A 12,097-nucleotide genomic window follows, 5' to 3' on the forward strand; every position below is an offset into this window, starting at 1 on the left:
GTATTATGAACTTGCTCATTCGGGACAAATATTTCAGGTTCCCTATGGGAATCAACACTTATATCAGAGATGTTGGCTGTCACTAGTGTCCCACCAAGGTCTGAACCAGGAGCTGTGGCTGTTGTGTCAGAGAGTCCAGTGAGTAGGCGGGCTGGAGACGACGTACGGAGTGATAGACTGTATTCTACCCGAGAGTACAGTGTGTTTGTGTATTTCTGTGGACTGAGGATTGCCATGAGTCAGCGAGGGAAGTCGCTATCGTGAGTGTGAAGGTAAATGGACCTGTGTTAAAATCTGCCGTTGTACCATCCTGCTGTTGAATACTGTTGAGCTGCTTAGTTGTTCACTGCATGTGAATTACTGGACTGCCTCTGCAATCGAACCAGCAAACAGTCATAGTGTGTTGAGTGGCCCGTAACCCTGCGTTCAGATCCAGCAGTCTACACACTGCTACTGTATGAGGTGACTGGACTTGGGGATGTGAATGTAAGGATTTTAACCATACCCAGGTAATTCCAACCAGCCAGGACTCCCTGATATATGTACAGAGAGAGACGTGTAAATAGACAGCACTTAGTCAGTGCAGCCATTCATAGCTGAATAGACTTGTGTGTGTGTGTGTGCGCGCGCGCGCGCACTGAGTTTTATTTGTAACAAATTGGTGTTAGAAGTAGGATAAACCCCATCTGCGATACATCATTTTAATCAGTGTGAATCAGCGGAACAGACACTGCAGGTTTCGACAACCGTCTGGAACATTCCAGAACATTGGTGTATAGCAAATACACACATATAAATCTTAAAGTTTTCATCTTGTGTTAGTTACTGCATGCCCGTGGAGACCAGAGGCCACACGAAAATGGACACAGCTAAATACGCTGATGACAAAGATGGAGGAGAAGATTGAAGAAAATCGAAGGGAGAAGAAAGAAGACCAGAAAATGATGCAGAAGATGGAAGAAAACCATAAGGAAATGAAAGAAAGCCAGAAAATGATGTTGGAGGATTTGGATGTAGGGTATAGGAAGATGGAAGAAAGCCAGAAAAAGATGATAGAAAGCCGGGAGAGGTGGATAAATGAGATGAAGGATGGCCAGAAGAAAATGGAAGACGGCCAAAAGGAGACTGAAAACGACCAGAATAAGATGGAGGACAGCCAGAAGAAGATGGAGGACGGTCAGAAGAAGATGGGTGACAGAGAGAGAAATGTCTAAGAGGGTCTACACGAGATAAAGCATGCTCTGCAAGTCGATGCTCTGTCCCGTAGACCTTGCCCATAAGTCGGCAAGTTCTGTTCCAGGAGGGAGGCCGAGAACGAAGTTTCCTGCTGAGTAATCACCATGGAGTTCAAAGGAATCTGCAGCTGCGGCACCTCGATGGAAACGCAAAGGCATGGGGATCGTCACTTTCCCCTGATCTCACTGGCTTACTAGTCCCCAGTACACGAGGCGATGATATCTACTCCAGGGGGACGCCGTCCGAAAGAGAGCTGCGCCTTCGGGTAGATTTATAGTTCGGCCAGCCTGAGGAGCATCCTACTGCCTGGATCAGACAGGGAGACTGGGGGATGTGTGCACCACTATCCAGAAGAGTTCAAGCACAGAGAGCGACCGGGTGAAGGTGCGGCATGACCAATGAGCAGACACCAATGGAAATCACGAGGATGACCTAGGATGGCTATATAATCCTGTAAGGAAGAAATGCTTGTCTTCCAAGCTGCAGAAGACATGGAAAAGCCCTTACCACGTTCTGGGAGGAATAAATGACGTAAGCTACCGAGTATGATACAGGCCAAGGTACAAGGTGAAGGTGGTACATCTAGATCAACGGGCACCATACCAAGAACAGATGAGAAGGTAACTGACCGGGACGATTAGCTCTCGAAGGAGGGGCAATGTTACGTGCCAGCCCCGTGGAAGCCCCTTTCGGTACTTCCAGGAAGGGGCTAGTGACTCAAACAACCGGGTATCTCCCAGCCGGCTTGTGGGATGGGGCCGGCCTTTCCAAGTATCGTTCTTGTTGGCTGGCTTGCCTGCGAGTTTCTTGGAGATTCAACAAGAATGTTCCACCTCTAGCCACCTCGCAATTTTTCTGGTTCCCATAACCCAAGCTATAAAAAGGGAGGCTAGCCATGGACAGTCAAACAGAGTGGGGCTCCGTGGTGGAGTCAGTGTTGGACTCCGTGGTGAACTCGATGAGAGACTCAGTGTGTTAGGATTCGGTGGCTGGGCTGAGGGTGACAGAGGTGTTGGCTGTTGCTAGTGTCCCACCGAGGTCTGAACCAGGAGCTGTGGTTGTTGTGTTGGAGTCCAGGAGTCCAGTGAGTAGGCAAGCCGGAGACAACATACGGAGCGGAAGACTGTGTTCTACCTAAGAATACTGTGTATTTGTGTATTTCTGTAGACTGAGGATCACCGTGAGTCAGCGATGGAAGTTGCTATCATGAGTGTGAGAGTAAATGGACCTGTGTTAATATCTGCTGTTGAATACTGTTGAGGTGCTTAATTGTTCACTGCATGTGACTGTGTGAATTACTGGACTGTCTCTGCAGACAAACCAACAAACAGTCATTATGTGTTGAGTGGCTCATAGCTCTGTGTTCAGATCCAGCGGTCTACACACAGCTGCTGTATGAGGTGACTGGAAGTTGTAAGCGAAGCTGAAATATATGGAAATCACGCCGTTGGCAGAAAGTACGATATTGATGAATGGTGTACTTGTGATTGGCAGAAGAAGGGAAGTGAAAGTAACGATAAACCATCCACAGGTATAGCAACAGACCGGACTGCCTGCTGTGCCGTAAGGAAGAGGGATTTGTAAATAGATACTAATTAGTAAGTGCGGCCATTCATAGCTGAATAGACTTGTGTGCGCGCGTGTGTGCATTTATTGGGACATCCTGAAATAAATTAAGAGTAATAAATCAGACGGAGTTTTATTCGTAATGTTACGATGAAAAACGGGGTTAAAAGTCAGGTTGGGAGTTTCACTGATAGGAAAAGTCCTCTCAGTTTTAATTACTGCATTGATGGGGCGAAAGTTCTTTATGGGGATCACTGTAAGTACCTAAGTGTTAATATAAGGAAAGTTCTTCATTGGGGTAATCACATAAATGGGATTGTAAATAAAGGGTACAGATCTATGCACATGGTTATGAGGGTGTTTATGGGGTTGTAGTAAGGATGTAAAGGAGAGGGCAAACAAGTCTATGGTAAGATCCCAACTAGAGCATTGTTTCAGTGTATGGGAACCTCACCAAGATTACTTGATTAAAGAACTGGAAAAAATCCAAAGAAAAGCAGCTTGATTTGTCCTGGTGATTTCGGACAAAAGAGTAGTGTTACAAAAATATTGAAAAGTTTGGGCTGTGAAGACTTGGAGGAAAGAAGATGAGCTGCTTGACTAAATGTTATGTTATAGATGTGGAATCCCACAGGAAACCTGAAATATTTGTCCCGAACGAGTAAATGGCGAGGAATGACATGTTTTAGTTAACAAATAAGTCTGAGTGGTGTTTTTGAAAGCAAGAAAGATCACAATATGAAGATAAAGTTGGAATTCAAGAGAACAAAATTAGTGCAAATATTTGTTTATAGGTAAGGGAGTTAGGGATAGTTTAACAAGGGAGATGTTCAATAAATTACCAAACTCTTTACAATAATTTAAGAAAAGGTTAGAAAAACAACAGATAGGGCATCTGCCACCTGGGCGACTGCCCTAAATGCAAATCAATGTTGATTTTTTTTTGTACAAAATGTGTTACAGATGGGACAAGATTTTAAAATTAAATAAAAAGTTTTTAATTGGTTCAAGCATATTCATCTTTCCCCGGTCTAGAAAGCCAAGAGTAACGGCCGAGAGGATTCGTTGTGCTGACCTCACGACACCTCAATCTGCAGGCCTTCGAGCTAAGCAGCGGTTGCTTGGTACGCCATAGCCCTTTGGGGCTGTTGCGCCATGGGGTTTGGGTTATATTCATCTTCTGAGGTTATACTAAGATTGATCCAACTATGTGTATACCTAAAATAATAGTCGTTTGTTTATAATTCGAGGTAGAAAACTTTCTTATCTTACTGTAATTTCTCACTGTTACGGATGGGTCAATCTGAAGTAGATCTAATTCAGACTCAATACATAAAAGATTATTACTTATGCACACTAAAGGGGCCCATAGACGTGCAATATTATTGCGCAATATCGGGGTTTGTGCAATATAATTGATACTGTGTTTTTAATATTCAAGGATTGTGCAATATAGTGTTTGAAAGTTTTAAATATATTGCGCAAAATGCAAAATACGGTGCCGTGGGGTGCAATATCCCGTCCTCCTGCCAGTATCAATAAGTGGGGGAGAACATAGCTTAACAAATAGGAGAAAAAGCTTATATTGGAGCTTATCGAAGTGTACCACGGCCTTCCGTCTCTCTGAGACGTTAAGAGCAAAGATTACAATAATCGTGTTATAAAAAGTGAACAGTACGAAGTGCTTATTGAGAAATATCCCAAAAAATACCCAAACATCGACAAGCAAGAAGTTATTTTAAAAATCAATTCTCTGCGTACAAACTTCCAGAAGGAAATGAAGCAACTTCGTGATGCAGAAAAGAGTGGTGCGAGTGCAAAGAATGTCGAATCTTCACTGAGGTACTTTGAAGAAATAGGTATCTCTGACCATCTTAGCACTTGTTGATGCATTTCTGGAGGTAGGCCTACATGGCTGAAAAGGTGTTGCCTCATTAACCACATCTCTCCATGTTCCGCTTGTGACAATACTGGCCTACAAATCCTCATTATCTACATGATTCCTAGTAATATAAGCTTGTGGCTGGCATTTTCATAAAAAGTTATGTAAATAATAACATGCCATGACAACCTTTTGAGCCTTTTCCAGAGACAATGCTCTAGGATTCTGAAGTACACCAAATCTCCTGACTAAAATGCCAAAGGTATTGTCGATAACATGACGTGCATGACTTAATCGATAATTGAAAATTCTTTTCGCCAAATTTAATCCTGCTTGGGGGAAGGGTTTCAGGAGATTGTCTATCTGTGCAAAAGCCTCATCCCCCAACAAAACAAATGGCTCTAGCCTCTGACTATTCGGCAATTGTGAAGGTTCCAGAATTCCAAGTGAATTATCTGAAAGTGCTCTCCCGAACTCCATGTAACTAAATACACCGCCGTCCGATATTCGCCCACTGATTCCTGCATCAACCATGATGAAATCATAATTCGCATTCGCTGCTGCCATCATCACAATACTGAAGAATTTTTTGTAGTTGAAGTAGAGTGATCCTGAGTTAGGGGTTTCCTTTATTGCCACTTTTTTTCCATCAATTGCTCCCAAGCAGTTTGGAAAATTCCACAGATCATTGAATTCTTGAACAATTTATTTCCATTCTTCTGAAGTTTGTACCTGCAACAAAAAATGAAACTATTCCAGGGAAAATGAAATTTTAATTTTTTATTATTTATTTTTATGTTTTATTTTTACGTATTTATTATTTTTATCTTTTCAGGCTGAAAGCAAGCATGGACCTACTAAGAAGAAAAACCAGATAGCAGATTCGAATTAGGAGTCGGTGAAAATGACTTGCGAACGCCTTGAGACAACCAGATGACTACGAAAAAAATAGCTGCAACTTGGGCAGTCGAACTTTAAAAAAATGGATCCACAACAGCAGTTGTTTGCAAAGAAGGCAATTAACGATATTATAATCGAGGGACAAATGGGGACCTTACAACATACTTCTGTGGAAATCAACGCCTCCCGTGCTTCCACCCCATACAGTGTTCAGTCTTCCCCTGCGCGCACTATGATTCCACAGTAGAACCCTGTCTGCAAAACACAAGCTCCTATTTTCCTACTTTTCAATAACATGTCCAAATGTTAATATATATGTCATATACAGTATATAATTGACATAAATAGCTGAAGCTCAAAATGTGCTTACCTTTATGAATTCCTTGAGGCTGTTGATCACAGCTGTGCACATTTCTATAACAATGTGACCTACTGACTGTGGTGAAACAGCCATTAAAACCTTCAAGTCTTCAAAGGTATTCCCTTTTTCTTGATTTGAGGAGTAACCAAAGCGAGGAGTTCACCAAACAATTCACAATTCAGAAAGTTCAAAAATAATTTGGCTCACATTTTCATTAGTATACTTTTCTCTGTCTAGAAACCACTGTTTGGCCCATGTCCTTCTTTTCCGTTTCTGCTTCTTTTTGGCACTTATGCCCAAGGTGATCAAAACGCAGCAAAGATCAGTGTCACTCAGCATATTCACCAAACAAAATACCGGCATGGACTGACTATATATTGCCACGTATATTGTACGTCTATGGGCAGCTAACAATATATTGTACAATACATTTTCCACAATAATATTGCATGCCTATGGGCCCCTTAAGGAAACTATAATGTTGGACAATAAAAGAGTTGTACCTTTCCGTCCATTAGCCAGCTGGAAGAAAAATCTTCAATTGTCAGTGTATAAGTACCGCCAATTTATGATTTTTTGTACTCCTAACTGGTGAGTTACATATACCCAGATTTAAACAAACACAGAACTGAAAGAAATAGAAATTTTGTAAAATGTTTATTATAGTATGCACTCCAATATAAGTTATAGTCTAAAAAGAAAAATATTTAAAAACTAATATTTTGAAGATATATTTTTTTTTTCACAAGTTTCTTTACATCGCACTGACACAGATAGGCCTTATGGTGACAATGGGACAGGAAAGGGCTACGAGTGGGAAGGAAGCGCCCATGGCCTCAATTAAGGTACAGCCCCAGCATTTGCTTGGCATGAAAATGGGAAACCACGGAAAACCATCTTCAGGGCTGCCGACAGTGGGGTTCGAACCCACTCCCAAATACTGGATACTGGCTGCACTTAAGCGACTGCAGCTATCAAGCTCGGTAGATATATTTTAAAATGTATTTGTCCACTTTTGGCATGGAATGGCTGAACACTACTTGTTTGTCGGAAATCACCAAGAACAAATCGTGCTGCTTTAATATAGATCTTCACTAGTTCTAAAATAAAGTAATCCTGGTCAGGGGCCTAAGCACTGGAACTACACTTTAATTGGGGTCTTACCAGTGATTAACATGCTCTCTCTCCTTCACATCGATATTACAACCCGTAAATACCTTCATAACCATATGAAGAGATCTGTAACCTTTAAATTATAACTGCATTAATCTGACTACCCCAATGAAAATCTTTCCTAATATTAAAACATATGTATCCTAATGAGGTACTATTTTTTTTTTTTTTTTTTGCTTTACGTTGCACCGATGCAGATAGGTCTTATGGAGATGATGGGATAGGAAAGGCCTAGGAATGGGAAGGAAGCGGCCGTGGCCTTTATTAAGGTACAGCCCCAGCATTTGCCTGGTGTGAAAATGGGAAACCACGGAAAACCATCTTCAGGGCTGCCGACAGTGGGGTTCGAACCCACTATCTCCCGATTACTGGCCGCACTTAAGCAACTGCAGCTATCGAGATCAGTCTAATGAAGTACTTCCACTCAAACACTGTAATTAAAAATTATAACAGGTACTTTTAAAACAGGTACAAAAGTTGAAAGCTACAAAAGCAGCTTGAATTGATCAAATGTCAGGGAATATACTAAAGGCAATGGGCTGGGATTAGTACATACCATGTAAAATATTTATTTGATTACTGTTAGCCAGAAGGAGCTATACCTAATGAATGGAGAATTGCTACAGGAGCCCCACTATACAAGAATATAAACCAGATTATTACAGGTCAGGCAGCTTGACACACATTCCATTAAGCTCTGGGAAAGCATTCTTTCTGATTATATCAGACAAGTTTTCAAAATTACTAACTGGTTTGAAAGAAGGGTTTTTTCCATCGGCAGCCCTGAAGGTGGTTTTCTATGGTTTTCTATTTTCACACCAGGCAAATGAAGAGGCTGTACCTTAATTAATGCCACAGCTCCTGCTTTCTGAATCCTAGCCCTTTCCTTGGGTCACTGAAAACCTTAGTCAATATTAGTGCAACAGAAAGCAATTCAGGCTTAGGAAAGTTATACCCATAGAGGCTCAACTTACATGATTCCAGCAAGATATAGGTAGCAGATAATTTACAGTAGATTCAGAAGTCAGGTTCAAAAGTCAGATTCAGAAGTTCATATGGACTGTATCACTTTAGTATCAAGCTACCCAAGGCTTTTGATAGGGCAGATCATATGAGAATACAGGTGAAAATGAGGACTTATGGCCTAAACAAACGAGAAAAAGAACTCCTAGAAAAGGAGTAGGTGAAGCATTATCTGATCCTGAAGTGATTACTAGGGGGTTCGGCAAGGTAGTATTATTGGATTTTTTTTTTCTTATATATAGGCTATATCTAAACGATTTGAATACAGAACTGGAAAACACTAAGAAACAATGTTAGGTTTTGGTCCACCCAATAAATACACATCACTTTACAAGTGAATAACTATTTAATATAAAAACATATTGTGAGAAACTGCAGAAAGACCTCAATGTTGAGAGATGGACAGTAAACAATTGTATTATATTAAATGTTGTGAAAAGTCAGGTTGGAAGTTATACCATAAGGATACTCTCAGCTTTACTTACTGTGTCACAGGTCACTGAAAACCTTGGTTGTGTTAGTGCGACAGTAAACCACTAGCAATAATAATAAAATAAGAAGGCAGTTCAGGCTTAGGAAAGGTTATTCCAGAAAGACTCTACTTACAGGATTCCAGGAAGATATAGGTAGCAGGTAATTATCAGTACCTCATAGAGATCAGTAACTACCTAGGTATTAATATAATAAATCATCTTCATTAATGATCACATTAAAGAGGTTGTTAATAAAGTTTCCTGGGACATAAAGCAAATAACATCATTATTATTATTGTTATTAATTAAGTGTACTAATCTCTTCACATATTTATGATGGTATTTATGGGTTGTAGTGTAGATTTAAAGGAGAGGGCATAGAATGTAAGTACCTGGTAAGACCGCCATGTATAGTATGCTTCCAGTGTATGGGATCCTAACCAGGATTAAGTTACTTGATTCGAGAACTGATGTAGATCCATCAAAAGAGTAGTGTTACAAAAATGCTGTAAACTTTGGGGTAAGAAGATTTGGGAGTAAGGAGACAACTTGCTCAACTATACAGTAGGTTATAATAATAATAATAATAATAATAATAATAATAATAATAATAATAATAATAATAATAATAATGCTATTTGCTTTATGTCCCACTAACTACTTTTATGGTTTTCGGAGACGCTGAGGTACTGGAATTTTTTCCCACAGTAGTTCTTTTATGTGCAGTAAATCTACCAATACGAAGCTGACGTATTTGAGCACCTACAAATACCACCGGACTGAGCCAGGATCGAACTTGCCAAGTTGGGGTTAGAAGGCCAGCGCCTTAACCGTCTGAGCCACTCAGCCCGGCTATTCAGTACGTACGTTTCAAGCTGTTGGTGGAGAAATGGCATAGAACAACACAAGTTAATGAATAACCTTCAAAGGAGTTTTTAAAAGTAGGAAGGATCAAAGTATGATGATAAAGTTGGAAATCAAGACGTCAAATAAGGGCAAATATGCGTTTATAGTAAGAGGAATTAGGGATTGGAATAATTTAGCAAGGGAGATATTTGATAGGTTTCCAACTTCTTTGAAAACGTTTAAAAAAGACTAGGTATGAAAGTGGTAGTGAATCTGCAACTTGGCGACAGTCTGATTGATTGACTGATGGTTTCCCCATTTGCTCCTATGTCTTTATTTATGATATGACAAGTTATAACAGAGTTATAAGTCAAATCTTAGATACCTATGGAAAAATTAGACAAATATTTTTCCAACATTCTTCGAAAGATCCAGATGAATGTACAACAGAATTTAGTCACAACTCTGGATGCCATAGCTTCCATAACAGCCGAGGAAGTTACACGTTTCAAAGGTCTAAGCAGCTGAAAGCCCCAGGACCAAACACTTTAACTAATGAATTGTTAAAAGAATCGCTGCAAATAACAAATGAAATTGGAGAGACTGTCTCTTGGAAAAGAATTGTGGCTCATCACATATACACTGCTCCAATATCCTGCTATGCTCTAAGATAAATATGGGCATATCTCACCCCTGCACATTTTTTTGACAGTTGCTTTACGTCGCACCAACACAGATAGGTCTCATGGTGACGATGGGAGAGGAAAGGACTAGGAATGGGAAGGAAGCGGCCGTGGCCTTAATTAAGGTACAGCCCCAGCATTTGTCTGGTGTGAAAATGGGGAAACCACGGAAAACCATCTTCAGGGCTGCCGACAGTGGGGTTCGAACCCACTATCTCCCGAACATTGGATACTGGCCGCACTTAAGCGACTGCAGCTATCAAGCTCGGTGTCCTGCAAATTTGAAAAGACTGGAATCACTGAAAGCTACCCTGCATTAACAGAGCACTCCGGTTATCCAAAACTACCCAAACCAGGCTAGTGGATTTGCTAGTATGCAAAAATCTCAGCATATGATGTACACATTCAGGACAGGAAACAAAATTTCATGGTGGAACCACACTTTTTTTTTTTTTTTTTTTTTTTCCAACAAAGCATGAATACGGAAGGGAAACAATCAGACTTTGCTCTCCCACACGTACACAGCAGAGTGGCTAGTCATGATTTCCACCATAGGTTCTGTATCCAAAGAGGAATTTACCCGCCATCAACTCATGTACTGCGTTTACATGCAGGATTCAGATCGATCTGAGTACACTTCCCGTATTGAAAACGCCATGTAAACGGGGACTCAGTTCGGATTGAGTCTCAAGGTCGATACGGTAAAATCTGGGATCGTATCGTACTCAGTTCGAATTGAGTTCCATGTAAACGCGGATCGTACTGAGATCGTATTGAAAACGACTGCGCACACACTCCATGTTTGTTCTGACAAAATCATCATCATTAAAGTTCTGTCAAAATGACAAATATAAGCCAGTACCGTAAATATATTACCTGTATAAATGATCAGCAACTGCAATCATATTATAAGACGGCCAGCCCTGGCGATTAAGAAAATCACGATAACCTTCTGTTGGGGGTAAAATTGGAATGTGCGTTCTATCTATTGCACCAATTACATTTGGAATACCACACATACTTTCAAAACTGAAAGTTATCTCCAATAGGCTTCTACTTCATTTAGCGTTTTTAAATTCTAAGAGGTGATATCGATTTTACAACAATTCTGCATCGTCTGTATACGTCGATGTTGCCTGGCGGATTCAATACGATACTCAAATACCACATGTAAACGGGGATCGTATTCAATACGGTAAGTGTACTCAAATCGATCTCAATCCCCATGTAAACGTACTAATTGTCTTGTCAAGCTACAACTGACTATTTACCCACCTACGCATAATGAAAGAAATCTTGAATCATTTGTAATATTTACATACACAGTGTGCTTTATCAGCGATCTCAATCAATTTTTAAAAAAGACTAGAAATGTTACGGAGCGTTTTACCCCCCAAATCAATTACGGAGAAACATTAAAGAAATAAGTAAACAGCACATGACATTCTAACAATCATACCTTTGGGTCCTTTTAAAATCCACATCTTGACAAATCCTTGGAAAATTATTGAACGGGACTATTAAATTCGGTGTTAACTGATTGTCAACCGCGTATAACTTCCCAAAAACACGAACAGCAAAATCAAAATCCGGTTGCTTCAAAGTAATCTTCTTCTTCTTCTCAATTTACTATTTCGTATCAGGGTCGCCAACGCCCAAGTCCAAATTATCCCCCCGCCAAGACAACACAACACATCATTAAATAATAATAATAATAATAATAATAAATGATAGAAACTGCAGGGCTGCTCTTATAAGGGTCTCATAGCTTCCTTAAGCCTTTGCTGGAAAGATGTAGTGTTTACAGTCTTCTGGTTTGGGCTATATTAAATTAGTTTCTTTCATCGACCTGTCTCAGTCTCATCCTTGGTTTTGACAAGATGAAAATGACCGAGGTATGTGTGATGCTAGTGATAAAATTCCTTATGCAGCAGTCCCTGTTATGAATGGTGTG

At 40.3% G+C, this 12,097-nt stretch overlaps 1 protein-coding gene and 1 long non-coding RNA gene across 4 annotated transcripts in view; one reads left to right on the forward strand and one right to left on the reverse strand.

Annotated features, from left to right (window-relative positions):
* LOC136886829 (uncharacterized) overlaps nt 1-5,863 on the forward strand; it is a 116,103-nt gene extending 110,240 nt beyond the window's left edge. Inside the window, exon 3 of the long non-coding RNA XR_010861827.2 lies at nt 5,520-5,863. This is a non-coding gene — a long non-coding RNA (uncharacterized lncRNA). The remainder of the gene's footprint in view (nt 1-5,519) is intronic.
* Nucleotides 1-11,758, reverse strand: part of nbs (nibrin) — a 294,050-nt gene extending 282,292 nt beyond the window's left edge. For 2 of the 3 annotated variants that reach the window (XM_067159652.2, XM_067159661.2), the window contains exon 1: nt 11,603-11,735. Coding sequence is in view for 1 of the 3 variants with exons in the window: in XM_067159644.2 (XP_067015745.2) it covers nt 11,603-11,627 (25 nt within the window). In the remaining 2 variants the exon portion in view is untranslated. Of the gene's footprint in view, nt 1-11,602 lie in introns of all 3 variants that reach the window. The other variant, XM_067159644.2, reaches the window with a different exon arrangement.
* Nucleotides 11,759-12,097: the final 339 nt, after the last annotated feature.

This window comes from Anabrus simplex, chromosome 1 (genome assembly GCF_040414725.1).
Source record: "Anabrus simplex isolate iqAnaSimp1 chromosome 1, ASM4041472v1, whole genome shotgun sequence".
Lineage (NCBI taxonomy): Eukaryota > Metazoa > Arthropoda > Insecta > Orthoptera > Tettigoniidae > Anabrus > Anabrus simplex.